Consider the following 17,213-nt stretch of genomic DNA (forward strand, 5'->3'; position numbering starts at 1 on the left):
GCAATGACAACAGTCCTTATGTGGCCAGAGAATCCTGTATGGACTATATGGCACAAAAAACCACCAAACCAGGATATTTTCATGCTGACTGGGCCACCTGAATGACCTATAGTATGGTACTGTCAAGAAAAAAGGAGGCAAGACTGGAAAGAAAATATTGCTAAATTTGTTAATGAACATTCATAAAAACAAGAAAATGGCACCGGTAGACTGATGCAGTTTTTTTTTTTTTTTATGGTTGATGCAATGCATATATATGGCAAAAGAAAGTTGAAAAGGGGGTCTTGATGAGCACAGAACTACTGGTAAGGGGGACAGGCCAGATGGCCTGGGAAAGTTTTCATTGCTAGATAAATGTTTGCCAGTTTTAGCCCTCAGTGTGAAGTTAGAACTACAATCCCAGTCTAATTAGCACTAACAGCTGCTGTGTGTTTAAAAAAAGATTTAATGAGAAACTGAATTGTGAAAGTAGTCAACAGACTAAAATAACTGCTGTAAACTGAAATATACCATAACTGTATGGCAGATCAAGGAGGTCAAACATCATTGAAGACAGTATAAATAATGTTTTGAGTGTTTTTATTTCAAATCTTAAGACTTGGAGAAACAAACATTAATGGGAGGGGGTGAGAAGAATGCTTAAATACTACTTATTTCATATCTCAAATATTAAAAAAAAAAGTAGGAAGAGGGTGATGAGGAAGCATATTAAATACTACAGAAAAACACATCCTGCCTAGAATAAACTAATCAGTGATGCACAACTACATAAAATGTTACTTGTATATGTGCTACGAGTGTGCCAATTCTCTGCATGTTACAGAATGAAAAAGAGCATATACCCCTGCATCCCTTTGCTGCAGTAAACAGAGCATATTACTTAACATGAACATTCCAACCGTTGTTGCTTCTGGTGAAAAACAGAGAATGACATTCTGTTTTTATCGTTGCTATTTCAGAAACCATCTCCTTCTTCCAAAACATTTGTGTTGTGAATGAAACTTGAGAGCACAGCAGACAAATTACACCACTTGTAGGTGAATGTGCATGTCTAATACTCCACCTATGAGTGTGCAGAAAAGTGTGTGTGTGTGTGTGTGTGTGTGTGTGTGTGTGTGTGTGTGTGTGTGTGTGTGTGTGTGTGTGTGTGTGTGTGTGCATTTAAAATATAGACAAGTTCATAATGCAAACATCAAAATACTGGCAAAAACACCCAAAGCATACATTAATTTCATCACAATAAAGATACATACACTGCAACTTTATACTAAAAATACAATAAAATAAACAAAAAAGCCCTCAGCTATAACAATAAAATAGGATGTGGTTTGCCTGAAATATATATATATATATATATATATATATATATATATATATATATATATACATATATATATATATATATATATACATACATACACACACACACACACACACACACACACACACACACACACACACACACACACACACACACACGCACGCACACACTTTTTAGTCATGACAATATGAAAGCAGGACCTGTATGGCGCTTCCTCACCAGTCACTTTTTGCCTAGTACATTCTTTTTTTTAATAATGGGGGAGCAACAATTTTAGTCAGAGTACAAAATCCAGGAAAAAGTCTACAGCAGAATGGGTAGTCATTACAAAGAATGATCTGACTTTCTAGTTACAGGAACAATTATTCTCTGCTACTCAACATTATTCATCAGGTTTAGCATTTTCCTCCCAACAAAGATACAGAAAATTACACAAAATAATTACAGCTACCACTTAGAAAAATATAACCTGGAATGCTCAAGTTTCTTTCATTGCAGTACATAATTTAAGAGGACAGAAGACTTATCAGTGTGCAGTGGAAACCTTCAACAAATCAGTACAGGACATTTCTAATGCCAGTAACCAAGTGACATTACCGTGTGCTTCCTTGCGTACAGACAAAGAAATTAAGTAATTTAACAATCGTTTTAAATTACACAAATGTCATCACAGATAGCACATAAAAGAAAGGAACACAGAGTCAAGTGATGGATGTAAAAGTATTTCACATACTGAAATTGTGTAACAACGCTGAGATAATGAAAAACAAAGTGTTTTGTCTTTTAAATTAAATGTGCAGTTCTACTGCAAATTGTAACAAAGTAACATCTGAAACAGATCACTTCCTGATTTCTCATTCACAAGAAACTATATGAAAGCATCTCAGAGGGTGTTTTTAAACAGACTATTTGGAGGGGCATCATTTCTGTTTTTTTTTTTCAATGCAAGATAAATACTGCATCTTAAAAAATGTTCAACAGGAATCCTCCTTGACACAGACGCAATTAGACAATGAAGGAGAAGATATGGTCAAATATAGTGGAACTTAGTGTTTGTCTGCCAAGCAGGATCCTTCTCCTCCAGTTCTCATTTTTTCTTTGGAGGCTTTCAACACTTACTTCTTCTTTGCATTTACATTTTTGCAAACCCAATTCATTCCATCCTGCACAAAAAAAAGACAATTTTAATTTAAGCTTGAAGGGCTTGACCATTCCTAGAAAAGACTGCAGCATTGGTGTAATTCAGTACCTTCATTTACTTTTTAACATTTGCTTTATTTAACTGAGGATCACCAACACCTGCATGCTATCTGGGTAAGCAATGGGCACAAGGCAAGAATTAATTTGAATGGGACACCAGTCCACTGCTAGACATAAGCACTCTGCACACACTTTTAAGGAGCAAATGCCAATCAGTGTGCTTTTGGTGTGGGGGAAAACTCATAAAACCCACTGGGAAACATGCAAATTCCACAAAGAAACAGTGATAACCAGGAAATGTTCTCCAGAATGATGGGATGTGAGGCAGCAATGCTAACTTTAATTATTTTTTCTATCCTGCCAATTTAAGAGAAAAGACCACTAAAACAAAGTTCATTCTGCTTGTTCTTGTCCTTTAACATACAAATATTAATTTCTAAATGTTATGCTTACTACTGTTTCAACACAGATTTAACAAAAAGCAACTTAGAAATAAAACACTTTTAAAGCCTGGTTCATACATTTTCTTCATTCAGGATCTGCTGGCATTTTGTTTCATTGGTCATATACACCTCTTTGCATCCCACTGGTCAGGATATAACCCTATTATGACCTCTCAGATGTGAGTAAATGAAATTTACATACTTACCATAACAGAAATGTATGCCCATTTCTGGCAGCAATCAGGATTGCATGCTGCAGGCATTAGGACAACTGTGTATCTTGAACATCTCAGAATCCTGCCCTTTCTCATCACTCCCATGATGCTATCGAGCTCCCACCTCTCTAGTTCTTATTTATGTACTGGTTTGCGCTCCTAGGATAAGTGTTGCAAGTAACCAAGAAGGCAGTAAAAGAAAAAAGCAGGTGGCAGTCAGTGGATGTTGCTCATACGGGAGAAGGGGAAGTAACTGGCTGCACGTCTCAGACCCTGTCTGGGGATGGAAAAGTAATACAGAACACAGGAGCACTTCTTGCAAAGCTAACATTATGGTAAATGCATACATTTCATATCTGGTAAGAAGTGATCCACCTTTGATACCTCTAGGTCCGAATTCCCAGCTATTCACCTGGGTGGACCTGATTAGACAAGTATTTCTTAACAGCCACAGTGCCAAAGGACAGATGTGTCCTGGAAGCAATATCTAACGTGTAATGTTTAACAAAGCCACTGGAAAAAGTGATTGTTACATAAATATCATTATCAAGGCATTTCTGTGGAGGGCAGCCAATGTGGTCAGAGCCCTCACAGAATAGGAATCTGAAGCTTGCCAATGCATAGCAGTATTTGATAATGTCAGAGATCCATCTGGGTAAGGAAACATGCAAATCTTTCCTTTGTGGATCAAACAAAACAAAGAGCTGATCAGTATTTAATATCTGCCACTCTACATATGTTGAATATTGCAAGATGCAGTTCCCTTTGTTCTTCTGATAGTTGGTTAAAACAGTTAAGATGCTGGCCTGATCTACCTTGTCTTTGCAGATACTTTTGGCATAGAAAGGGTTATGGAAGTTAATTGAAAAGGCTTGCAGCTGTTGTGAAAATTTTCTCAACTATGTAATTGGCACTTGAAAACAACTTCCAAGGCAGACATTTGAGGTCCACAGGGAGGTACACTTGAAGAGGATATTGGTTAGTGCCTCCAGGATGAAATATAGGCTCCGGGAAGGTACAGAAGCTATTGAGAAGGGGGTATTTTAATTAAAAGGTTCTTTTGAAGAAGGCCATACTCACATTGGTGGTGGGCAGTGTATGCAGATGCTTGTCCTTGATGCAAGTCAGAGACTTCTGCAAGATGCACCTTAGGGGGTAAATAGCTGAAATTCTTGCTTAAACAGTTTGCTAAACAAGTCAGAATATGCAGCAGTGGCATTATGCTATGGCTGTATGCCTTCTCGCGGGGATCAGTAAATGAAACACCTACAGTTTTCTCTAGAATTCTTAGAGATAGAATACTACTAGGTGTATGGCCAGAGTATATGTGTTGTCCACCACCCACAACAAATATATGTCCCATATTAGTTACTATCACAGGTTTGTGGATGACCTTTTCCTTATTTGGAATGGTTCCTTGCAAGAATTTGACTTGTTTTATGAATGCATTAATACCTGCACCAGCTTTTTGAGGTTTAAGGAAAAGTGTTTTTCTCAATGTATAGATTTTCTTGATATTTCTCTCTTTAAAATGGTAGATGGTAAGACAGGAACAAGCCTGCATAGGAAACCAGTAAAAAGAAATACCTATTTGCATCGCACAAGTATGCATCCCTCTGTTTACTTTTAATAATATTATAGGAAATTAGATCAATCAGTACATCTAAATTGCATACAGATGATACACAAATGGTAGCACAGCTGAATAACACTGTTACAGATTTTACCAATAGGGGCTATAATCATAATAAAGCCTTGTATATTAAAGAACATTTCATTCAGATGAGAAATACTGAAGTTAGACCTACTTACTCTGACCATACACCGAACAGTATTCCAATCTCAGAGAGGGAATAAGAATCCCACTCTGTGTATATTTACCTATAGTCAGAATACAGAGATGGTTAAGCAGATTATAAGGAAACCTTGGTCTATTATAACTACAACTATGGAACTTAGGGATAAAATAGGAACAGAACCTAAATTTTGGTTATAAAAAGTGTGATAATTTGAAACAAAAACTATGTTACAGAGAACAGCCTAAATGCAATAAGGGTTTTTATACAGATAAAAAAGGAACTTTTTGTTGCAATAAATGTGTACACTGTTCAGGTATTTTAGTATGTAGAACGTTTATGTATCATGTCATGAATAAGTTGTTTTATGATGTTTATGGGAACTGTGACACAAGAAACCTGGTCCATTTGTCTATGTCAGCAATGCAAGGCCTATTATCTCTACGTGGGGGTGATTTGATATAGCAGACACAGTTAGAAGAATACAAATGGATATTGATACTAAAAGCACACATTTTACCAGGTTTAAATGAATGTGTCTCTTTAAAACCTTTATTACAACATTGGCAACAAATGGTTTAATGAATCATGTGATTTTATAGCATTGTATATAATGCTGTAGTGAGTCTCTGATTTTTATGCCCGAAGAAGCTATTTTAGTGAAACTGTGAAGTTCCGCTTTGAATAAATATTTATTGTGCTTATTGGTTCCGGTGGATTTATTGTTTTAAGCTTTGTTGGATTTATTTCCACTGGATTTATCAGAAGCTTCATCTTTGTATTTTACAGTTTTTACACTTTATGACATAACTGTACTCTGCACACAGTAAATTCTTCGGAATAAAAGCACTGCAATAAAGCACACACACTGCAAACACTTTGCACACTCTGAGATACTTTTAACAACTCTAGTTATGCTTTGAATGGCTTCAGTCAATGCGAAATAGTAGCTTCATTTCAAAACATGGTTGTTTAGTAAAAAACATGCAGTTGCCTTGCTTTTCTATACTTATTTTGCCCTTTTATTGTACTCGTTATGCCCATTTGACCTCATATCATGCTCATTATACTTTTCTTGTGCTCATTTTACTTTAAACATGCTCGTTATGCAAACCAGAGGCAACTCTAAACCCCATACGAAGTGAAGCATCTGTCATCACTACTGCCACAGGGGAGTCCATAAGGAATGGATACCCGGTCTACAGCAGGACGAGACATTATCCACCAGAATATGAGCTGCCTGCAAATTTGAGTAAGCCTTACTTTGGCATGAAGCAGGTGAAACCTTTGGGACCACTGTACCACTAAAATCCAATGAAGGACCCTCATGGAAGCTCTGGCCAATGGATGAAACCATGAGGATCATGGAAGTCATTACACCCAATAGGCAAAGGATTAGCCTTGCTGGTGGACAGGGATGATGAACTAGAGTTGCAGTGAGGCAGAGGCAAAACACCATGGAGTTTGGAAGTTGGGCAATCTGTAAGCTTATATTCAGGTGCCATCTGATAAACTATCTGTTCAGATGGTGTAAGCTGGCTTTTGGTCATATTGCCTGTGATGCCTAGATCCTGCATCAGTTGGAGAAGGAAGTCCTGATGATGTGATAACAGGTTGTTGTTTAAGGCAGTCAGGAGTCAATCTTCAGGGTATGGGAAAACCTAGATCCGTACTAGGTACAGATGTGCTGTTACCACTGCCATAACCTTAGTGACCACCCTGGGGCTGTAATGAAGCCAAACGCCAGGGCTTTGAACTGATAATGACCGGTTCCTAGATGGAAAATGAGAAATCTCCTCGAATGTTTCTCTAGCTTCACATGATCGTATACGCCCTTAATATCTATGGATCACATCCAATCGCCTTACTCAGTAGAAGCAAAACAGACTAAAGTGTGGGCATTCGGAATTTTGTTTGCTTGACATATGGATTCAAATGGCTCAGGTCCAGAATGGGTCTGAGGTTCCCTTCTTTCTTGGGTACTAAACAGAACCTTGGCTAGGCGCCAGATTACAGCTAATCTTTGGGGATCAGTTGAATGAACAGTTTTCTTAGCAGCTTGGAAACTTTTGCTGCGAGTTCCCACTGAGTGGAACATCAGGAACTTTCTTCTTTTTTGACTGAGGGGAGGGAAAATGGTATAGAATAACCTCTGGAAATTATGTTTAACACCTAAAAGTCTGTGGTTATGTTTCTTCAGGCTTGTGGGTGCAGAGATAAGTGCCCATGACTGCCTCCAGAGTGCAGCAGTTGGGCAACCCTTCAGGGGAGTTGAAAGGGCTTTTTGGTGGGTCTACTTCATACAGTCGACTTACCATTTCATCGACTTTCATGTCAATAAGATGACAGTGTCGAAAATTTAAAAACACTTACACCCAGAGCATCGCAGTTTCTTTCCAGGTAAAAATAAAACAGAAACGTAACAAAATTAAACCCGCCAATGTTCACCCCCCCCAACCCCCAAACTAAATATACCAACTCCGAAATCACACAACAGTGGATAAAAGGGCAAAGTTCATCAGGGTGGCCAAGTGGTTACTTACCAAGAGAGAAAATACGATGTTCCAGGTGTTTGTGTTTTCAAACTTTCGACTGTCATCTCGATGATATCAAAGTCTACGAAATGGTAAGTTGACTATATGAAGGGGACCCATTTTTAGTATATAGCCCATGAAAAACAAGTTATGGACTCACCATAAGTCTGTTTTCACCCTTCTTCAACTGAAAGGGTCTTGAATCAGACTTCGGCCATTTCTAGACTTGGGCTCCGTAGCCTGAGCAAATCCCCTCAGTCATAATCCTCCTCTTTAGCCTGAATTCCCTCAGACTGAGTTTGCCCTTTATACAGCCTATAACATTGGCAGTAGCACACAAGTGAGAAATTTTAGCTAGACTGCAACAAGAGAAGGAAGGAATGAATACAAAAGACTGGAGCTCATTAAAAGGCAGGCAACATGACACACTACAGGTCAGACAAAGAGACCAGAAAATAAAAACTTCCAAACTGAAAGGGGGTTGGAGGGAGGCTGAGGAAGGACGAAAAGAGATAACACAGATCAAGAGCTATGGTGAGTACATAACTTTTGTATCTGATGTTGTCTTTCTTGTCCATTCTTCATCTGATGGGGCAGAGTCCCTAGCTAAAGAAACCCCACAGTGGTCCTTAAGGAAGGATATTCCAGAGTACAGAGGAGCCAAATGTTGCCCTGTTTCTAGACAAGGTCCAATTTGTAGTGAGCAATGAAGGTAAGAGTATTAGACCAAATGGCAGCTGCACAATGTCATCTATGGAAGTTCTGGACCAGAAAGCTGAGGTTGTGGCCAGAGATCTAGTGGAATGAGCCTTGTAAGGTTTAGAGTGTGTCAATCTCTTCTTACAGACAAATGAATTGTAATCAGTGAGCCATCTGGCTAAAGTCACTTTTTTGAAACTGATTTGCCCAACTTGGCACTGGAAAACAAAGAAATTTGTTTGATTTTATGAAATATATTTGGTTCTACGGAGATAAAATCTAAGCTATGGACATCCAAAAGACGCAGCATACATTCTCCTTTGCTGGAAAAAATTGGAAAGAAAACAGGAATGTTGATGGACTGACATAGTGGTTTCTGAAGCCACCTTAGGTATAAAGGAAGGATTAGGATGGAGAAACACTCTATCCTTGCGAAAGATCAGATATGGTGGCTTAGAAGAGAAAGCCTGGAGTTCTGAGACCCATTTGACTGATGTGATCGCAACCACAAAAACAGTTTTCCCAAGACAAAGACTTCAAGTCCTCCTTGGCAGCTGGCTGGTTCAAAAGGTGGACAGAGTCAGGGTTTGAAGAACTACTGTTAAATCCCGTGGAGGAGTAGGATCTTTAATAGGCGGTCAGAGTAAAAAGGTACCTTTGAGAAAGGTTTTGCATAGTCGATGCCAAAGACGAATGGTTATCTCCTACATGGAAATATGAGACTGCTGCAAGTTGGGTCTTTGTAGTACAGTATCTAGTTCCACTGTTAAATATGGAAGCAAGAATGTCTAGGATAGCTGGAATAGGTGTCAAAAAGGAATCTAATTACCTCTGGACAGCTCAAAGACAGAATCTTTTCCATTTGCTCTTGTATACCTTCTTACCAGAGTCCTTCTGAGAGGATATGAGGATGTGACAAACTGGGGAAGAAAACATGGACTGTCTAGTCATATCATTGAAAGTGGAGAAACCTTGCGGTCAGTTTGAGGGTCTGACTGGCCAGATGAGCCATTCCTGATGGAAGTGACAGGAGATCCCAGGTTGTATCCAACACCCAAGGGGGGAGGGGTGAACTAGATAAGGCCACAGAAAGGGAAATCATATTTGTGGAGGCCAGAATGGGGCAATGAGAATTACTTTGCTCTTCTAGTGAGACGCTTTCCGAAGAAATGTGGGAATTAGACGAGTAGAAGGAAATGTGTATAGGAGCCCATGGTGTTAATCATGAATAACAGTCTCTTGGAGACTCCTCCCCTGGCCAGCAAAGTACCGGCTGCACTTGGAATTGAGAGGAGAAGTGACGAGATCAAAGCATGGATGGCCCCACTGACAAAAAATTGTTTCTACCACCACAGGGTTGAGACACCACTTGTGAGGGAGTAAGAAGGACCTACTCGGTTTGTCTGCTAGTGCAATGGACTTCCACAGGACATGTGTTGTCAAAAGGAAGCAGCCAGAACAGATCACTCATTGCCAAACTCTCAGCCTCTCAACATAGGGGAAAGGATCTGGTTCCCCCCTGCTTTTTTGATGTACCAGACTACTGGCATATTGTCTGTCTGGATGGCAATCATCGCTGGTGGGAGAACATCTTGAAATGCCTGCAATGCTAATAGGTGTGCACTAATTTTGAGGACCTTGATGTAGATTGCCCACCAACTGGGACCAAATATCTTAGACCATCCTTCCAAAGTAATGCCCCCCCCCACCCTAGTTGGGAACCATTCTTCGTCAACTTAGGTGGTGAAAGAATAAAAAGGTGTTCCTAAGAAACTTCTTTTGTAGTGATCCACCAGGCTGTGTGTTCCCTGCAAATCCTGACAAGCTGTATTGGTGTAAACAGGGGGTGTTGTTGTATTCACCACTGCACTGCAAGCATCCATTGCAGTACTCTCATATAATACCTTGCTAGAGGTAATAGAATTATGGAAGCTGCCACAGATCCAAGGAGTTATAACACCAACCTTGCTGGCGGGGAAGGAAGAGAGAGAATGTGTGATGCTTGACTCTGTAAGCAGTTTATTCTGGTCTCTAGTACAGCTTGCAATCTGTGTTAACGTATCCAACAGAGCACCAATAAACACCAGGACTCGAGTGAGGGAGAACTGAGACTTGGTGTCGTTCAATGTGATGCCCAGTTGAAGACATAGTTGAAGCAAGTAGTCCCTGGCTTAAATGAGTAGAAGCTTGGTGGGAGCAGGAGCCAGTTGTTGAGATACGGAAACACCCAGAATCCTAGCAGTCTCAAGTGAGCTGTGATCAGAGACCCCATCGGCTGAGTAACAGATGAAAAAGACATCAGATCCCGGTGATGTCCATTATTGTTAACACCTCCTCTGCCATGAGGGGGGTCTATCGCCAGGAGTTTCCTGTTAAGAACTCTGTGGCTTTCTAAACCACATCTTCTTCCCAGCCCACTAATTCCTAGAGTAGGATCTTAGAGGTGTGGAGAAGATGCCTATGCAAAGAGCGCCTTCCCATCCTGTTGACTACTAGACAGCATTTCTTTTACTTTGGGTCCAAAAATGGTGGACCCAACAAAAGGGATACTGATGAAAAGTCCTGAAGCTTTTTACAAAATTGCATAAGCACATACAGGCATGTTGACAAATGGTAATGCCAGGGCCTGCAGCCCTTGCTGTGCTATAAGGTGCATTGGAAAGCAGTCGCATGGCCACGTTGGATGCTGACTGGAGATGGAAAGCTGAGAAACCACTGTCTTTTGAACATCCACAAGTACAACACCACACAACGACTTGAAAATCTCCTCAGTCAACTGACTGGTGACTTGATAAGTGCTCTGAGTGCAAAGGTCTTTGAAGCATATGAACATTTCCCAAAATGGTCCATAGCTCTAAAAACTATTAGTAGGGATAAAAACAGGAACTTTCGTCAGACAATTCCTTCATTGTGGCTGCTGCTACAACCACTACATCCACCAGTGGACCTTTGCTCCAATGTTTCCTGTCTCTGGGTGCTGAACGAATCCTGTGCATTTCTTAGGGATGGGGTCTTTCCATGCCCGCTGAGCCATCAATGAGTGGGTTGACCGGCAGTACCACTCAGGATGAAGATGAGCCGGAACCAAAGGCTTCCAGGAACATGAACTTCTCTGGGGAGGGACTGTGTGTGGACTATCCCCCCTGTCTGTTTCATCAATTCAAGGATCCTGCCAAAGGTGACATCCTAAGAGTGGGATCTAGGGGAGTCTTCTCCTTCATCTAAGTCCATATGTTTGGTGATGGTCTCTGGGAAGAACCTAAGAACTTATTTGCATGTCTGTTTTCTGTAAACCTTTTGTGGTGGAGGATCAGAAGGTTCAGAATTATACTGGGAGTTTACATAGCAGGTTGCGTGAGAAGCCTGTAGAACTGACTGTCCCTGTCTGATAGAAGGGTGAGAAGCAGAAGCTGATTCCAGTCAGGGGTTGGCTGGATCTGACCTGGATGAAAGTGTCTTTTCCCTAGGCACTGAAAGGACCTGCTTCAATGACTTGAAAGCTGAGGATGCCACTGGCTCTGCCAGCACCCAACTGTCTTTGGACAGAAAGGAAACCTCAGAAACAAAGGGCCCAAGGCAGACCTCAGTGCTGAGTTATTGAGTGTTGTAGCATCACGGTGAAGAGATGGCTTCTAAAGCTTCAGAGTTGAACCATCCCTTGGAGTTGAGGTGCCAAAACTTTGGCTCAGACTTCTTCCAGATCCAAACATAGAAGACCTAAAAGAAGAGGAGAACCTGTCAGAGTTGAAGACAATTGACTTAATGGCTATGTCAAAGGATCTCCAGAAGAGATTGGGCCCAAGACAACTAGTGCCAAACGACAGATCAGTTCCAGAAAAGAAACAAAGGGTGGGTAGATGGTCCAGTTCCCAGAAGACTGTACATCCCATGAAACTTTATCACTCTAACAGCATCCTTTTAGGTCAGACTTCTCGAGGACCATGACAATGCCACCAGTGGTGGAGTACCTTAACTCCTGAAAGACAGGTGAATGCAGACTGGGACTTACTGGATCCAGGGAGAATCCTACCAGCAGGACATGTACAGAGCAGAGAAATAGTTTGCTCTGAAAGTCTTGGCACCTTGGGATCAGATGCCAAAACTAATGTCAGATCTGGGAACACTTGCAGACTTCTTAGAGTTAGATTTTTTTCCTTTCTTTTCTTCTGATTTCTGTTTCCTTGTTAGTCTTCTCTTTGTCTATCATATCCTTTGTATGGGGCAAACAGGCTGCAGAGGAAGTAGAAGGGAAGTCGTCTGGGAAGGGAGGAGTCCCTTTACTAAAAGTTTCTTTCTTCTAGTCTGCAATGCATGGAAAATAAAAGAAGCACAAGCTTGAAATGGAGTGTCAAGGTGAGCAGCACCTAAACAATAAACTCAACTTGTGTGTGTGGGTCTTGGGGCGGCAGCTTGTGCCTACACTCCGTACATTTCTTAAAGCCTTGACCATCAGTCATTACTAAACATACAAAACACACCCAGACATACAGCAAACTATGGCTAAACCCCTAACACTATCAGTATCTATGACAGAGCCCAATGAAAAAAACATTATGCCATAGCTAATATACAGAAACACAGTACACTTTAACAAAAAAGCTCTAACTATCTTAACACTACAAAAAGATAAACTCTAACAATATACTAAGTACAGATATGATCTAATGTTTCTAAAAATCATAACACTCTACGTAAACTATAAAAGTTCTAACTATCCTAATCTAACTATAATAGACACTACAGAGAAGAATTTTTCTTGATAAAGAAGGCATAAAGGTTAACTACTTGCAAATATCACAGAAAGGATACACAAGATGACAGCCCTCAAAAGTGCGACCAAATGCTTCAGGTGGCAAATAAGATCTTAGATACTGAGGTGGAGTTCAGGGAATTATAGGTAGATTCGATGTGAAAGTTGGATCCAGCTGGATCAGACAACCCATAGCTAAACCAGAAGGAAATAAACATTGGAACTTTACATTTTGGCTACATCCTGAGGGTCAATATACTAAAAGTAAATTGACAGACATGTTAGCACCACTGATAAATGTAAAATATTGCCACTGATAAAGTTTGCTTGGTATGTTACAAAAACAGAAGTTATGTACTCACCATAACGTTCCATCGCAGTGGTTCTACTTTATTTGTCTTCAACCTGTGGGTCCTTGGATCCACATCGGATCCAACACGGCCGCATTTTCCAGCTACAGCTCTGAGCTCCACGCTCCTCCCCTTACCCAAAATGCCCCTGTCTCCCTTCTCCCTTTAAATTGAGTTTGCTGCCTAACAGGTATCAGATACCTGACCAGATAACACCTTATCCTCCAATGCAAACATTACAAAAGAACTTTAGACCTGACAGAACTAAAGATCCCAGCAATAACTGTCCGGTACAAAGGACATGTCATATCCCAAAGGATAAGGTTAGGGGGAAGTGGGGGGGAACGTCTGAAGACAAATGAAGTAGAACTACTCAGATGGAATGTTATGGTGAGTACATAACTTCTTTATCTGAAGTAGTTTATTTCATTTGCTCTTCAACCTGTGGGACAGAGTCCCCAGCTACCAAACTCTAGGAAAGCCCTCATGGAAGGATATTCCGGAGCACCACAGAACCAAAGGATGCTATACTCCTAGAGACCAAATCCAATTTATAATGAGAAATAAAAGTGTGAGATGAGGCCCAAGTAGCAGCTGAACAAATGTCATCCAAAGAGACTCTAGTCCAAAAGGCTGCTGACAGCCATAGATCGGGTTGAATGAGCCTTCACTCCTCCTGGAAGAGACAAACCTCTATCCGAGTAAGCCCAGCCAATGCATTGTGAAATCCAGCGAGCAATAGTCACTTTTGAGACAGGTTTACCTAAGAAGGGCTTGGCAAAGGATACAAAAAGCTGATCAGACTTGAGGGAAGGTTTAGTCCTGTGCAGATAAAACCTCAACTGCCTATGTATGTCCAGTAAATGTAATTTGTATTCCCCTTTGTTCTTGTAGTTTGTAAAAAATACTGGTAAATTAATAATCTGATTAATATTGGCCTCTGAAGCTACCTTGGGAAGGAAGGATGGGTTAGTGCGTAGCGACACTCTATCCTTGTGAAAGATCATATAAGGGACTTTGATAAAAAGAGCTTGAAGCTACGACATCCTTCTGGCAGACGTGATGGCAACAAGAAGGCAGTTTTCCAGGTCAAAAATTGTAGATCCACAGATGCCGCAGGCTCAAAGGGAGGAGAAACCAATGCTTGCAACAACAAAGTCAGGTCCCACAGAGGAATGGGGTCCAACTCATTACATCCGAGTGACGTCTCCAGGTGCATCTGCAGTTACCTCCTACTGCGCCTCTAGGCGTCAAATAATGCTTGTTCATATTTGCATTAATAATTCCAAAACCATGCTACATACAAGGTATCAGAATATTTTATCTTGAAGCATACATGATGGCAAACACAATTCTATTGATATTTGACCTCTGTCAATGACTATTTGTTAGAACTGTAAGGTGATAACTTAATTTTTTAAAGGCTGAAGCCATGCCCACTGGGAGTTAAAGGTACACACTCAAAAGAGCTGTTCTGGAGAGAATGAGTTCGGGGGTCTGAGAAGAAAGGCACCTTTGAGAAAGCTTTTACAAAGTTTAGAAGAAGCTAAAGAAGACATGTCTATCCCAACATGAAAATTAGACATGGTGGCTAGTTGGACTTTCACCATTGAGAACTAGTGCCCTGATGAAAAATGCTAGCTAGAAAATCTAAAACCGCCGAAAGTGGTGCAATGAAAGGGTCCAAAGAACTCTGAATGGCCCATATAGAAAAACGTTTCCATTTACTGCGATAAACTTTTCTGGTGGATGATTTATGAGCCGCCACCAGACTGGACTTAACAGGAGATGACAGGCCGGGAATCCTAAGAATCATGGAAACCGAAGCAGCCAAGCAGTGAGCTTCAGATTGCCCAGACCTGGATGAGGAATCCCCGAGGGATGTGAAAGCAGATCTGGGACCAGATCCAAGGTCCATGGTGGAATAACTAGAAGAGACCTGAGTAAGGAAAACCAAACCTGTCGAAGCCAGAATGGGGTGATGAGGATCACAGTGCTCCCCAGCCTACGAGCTTTCTATAGAAACTTTGACATGAGGGGAAGAGGAGAATATGCATAAAGAAGCCTGGGAGGCCAAGCATGAATCAGAGCATCTCTGGGGGCTTCCCCCAGCAGGGGGTTCAGAAAGAAAAACTCGCTGCATTTCGCATTGGAAGGAGATGTGAAGAGATCGCAGCAAGGACAACCCCATTCTAGGAAGATCTGTTCTGCTACGGAAGGCTTCAGAGACCACCCATAAGGCATCAGGACAGATCTTCTGAGCCTGTCAGTTAAAATGCTGGACCGTCCCGGGAATGTGCGGTGCCACCAGAAAATGGCCGGTGGAGATCGCACATTCCCACACTCTCATGGCCTCTCGACATAAGGGATAAGATCTGCCCCCCCCATTTGTTGATACACCAGACCACTAACATGTTGTCCATCTGAATTGCAATCATTCCCAGAGGAAGATGAGCAGTGAGGGCCTGCAACACAAGAACTGCTCTCATCTTTACAACACTGATGTGCAGATATGTCTGGGAAGGGGACCACGTGCCTTGGACTGTCCCCCCCCCCCAGTAGGGAGGCATCTGTGGTACCATGATTTGGGGTAAAGGAGGTTAAAAAGGATGTCCCTTGAGGAGATCCAGGGACTGAATCCACCACCAAAGGGAGTCCCTGCACACTTTTGAAATTCTCACTGGAAAAGACAAAGGAAGGTCTAACAGATTCCACTGAACTGCCAGTGTCCACTACAGTACCTTCATATGAAGGCGAGCCATGGGGAGAAGATTTATCGTGGCAGCCATAGAACCTAGAGCTCTTAACACTGCTTTGGCTGTTGGTAAATGAGTCTGAAGAATGTGCAAGACGTGTAACCTCAAGGTGCATATTCTATCTGAGGTGAGGAACACCTGCGATTGCAATGTGTCCAGCTGTGAACCAATGAAAAATAGAATCTGAACCGAGTAGAGCAGACTTGCTCATATTGATATCGTAATACCCAACTTGTTGGCTAGCTGAAGGAAGGAGTCCCTCTGGCCTGACATAGTAGATGCTCTGAGGGGGTGATAAAGAGCCAATCGTCCAGGTACGGAAAGACCTGAATGCCTTGAAGCCTCAGGTGAGCCACTACTACTGCCATTACCTTGGTAAACAACTGGGGGGGCTGTGGTTACACCAAATGGAAGGGCCCAGAATTGATAATGACTGGCTCCCAGCTGAAAGTGAATGAACCTCCGGGAGTGCCTTTGAATCTTGATGTGATAGTATGCATCCTGGAGGTCGATCGAACACATCCAGTCTCTGTCCTGCAGATAAGGCAGGATAGACTGAATCATGACCATCAGGAATTTTGTCTTGGTTACTGACAGGTTCAATTGGGATAGATCCAATATTGGTCTGAGGTCCCCCGTCTTTTTTGGCACTAAAATGAACCTGGAATAAACCCAGGATCTGGACTGGTCTGGGGGGACCGGTTGGATGACTCATTTTCTTAGCAATACGTTTACCTGCACTGTTGCTTCCTCCCGCTGCCTGGGTGGGACGTCCAGGAGGGCTTTGTTGGATGGGAGGAAGATCCTTGAAGGAAACAAAATATCCTCTGGATATGACTCGCAGCACCCACTGATCTGTAGTGATGGACTCCCATGAAGAGACAGACTGCCCCTGACTGCCTCCAGAGTCAGACAGCCGGGCAGCCCCTCAGGGTTGCTGTCCATGTTTATCTGAGAAGGGTTCTCGGGACCCAAAATTCCTAGGACCCCCTCTGCCTCTAGGGTGGTGTCTATCATATCCCCCTCTACCTCTGGGGGAAGGCATTTTCCTGAGCGCCCCAGGAAAACACCTGAGACTTACGGGAACCACATCTTCTTCTGGCCTTGCTGTTTCCTGGAAAACGACCTTTGAGGCAGTGAGATGCGGAC

The 17,213-nt window shown here is 41.8% G+C and overlaps 1 protein-coding gene across 1 annotated transcript in view; it reads right to left on the reverse strand.

Moving 5' to 3' along the window:
- Positions 1-562: 562 nt before the first annotated feature.
- ARL3 (ADP ribosylation factor like GTPase 3) overlaps positions 563-17,213 on the reverse strand; it is a 528,266-nt gene continuing 511,615 nt past the window's right edge. Inside the window, exon 6 of the mRNA XM_044056550.1 lies at positions 563-2,484. Within this exon, the coding sequence (XP_043912485.1) occupies positions 2,437-2,484 (48 nt within the window). The 3' untranslated portion in view covers positions 563-2,436. The remainder of the gene's footprint in view (positions 2,485-17,213) is intronic.

This window comes from Protopterus annectens, chromosome 14.part0, assembly GCF_019279795.1.
Source record: "Protopterus annectens isolate FY-2018-M chromosome 14.part0, PAN1.0, whole genome shotgun sequence".
Classification (NCBI taxonomy): domain Eukaryota; kingdom Metazoa; phylum Chordata; order Ceratodontiformes; family Protopteridae; genus Protopterus; species Protopterus annectens.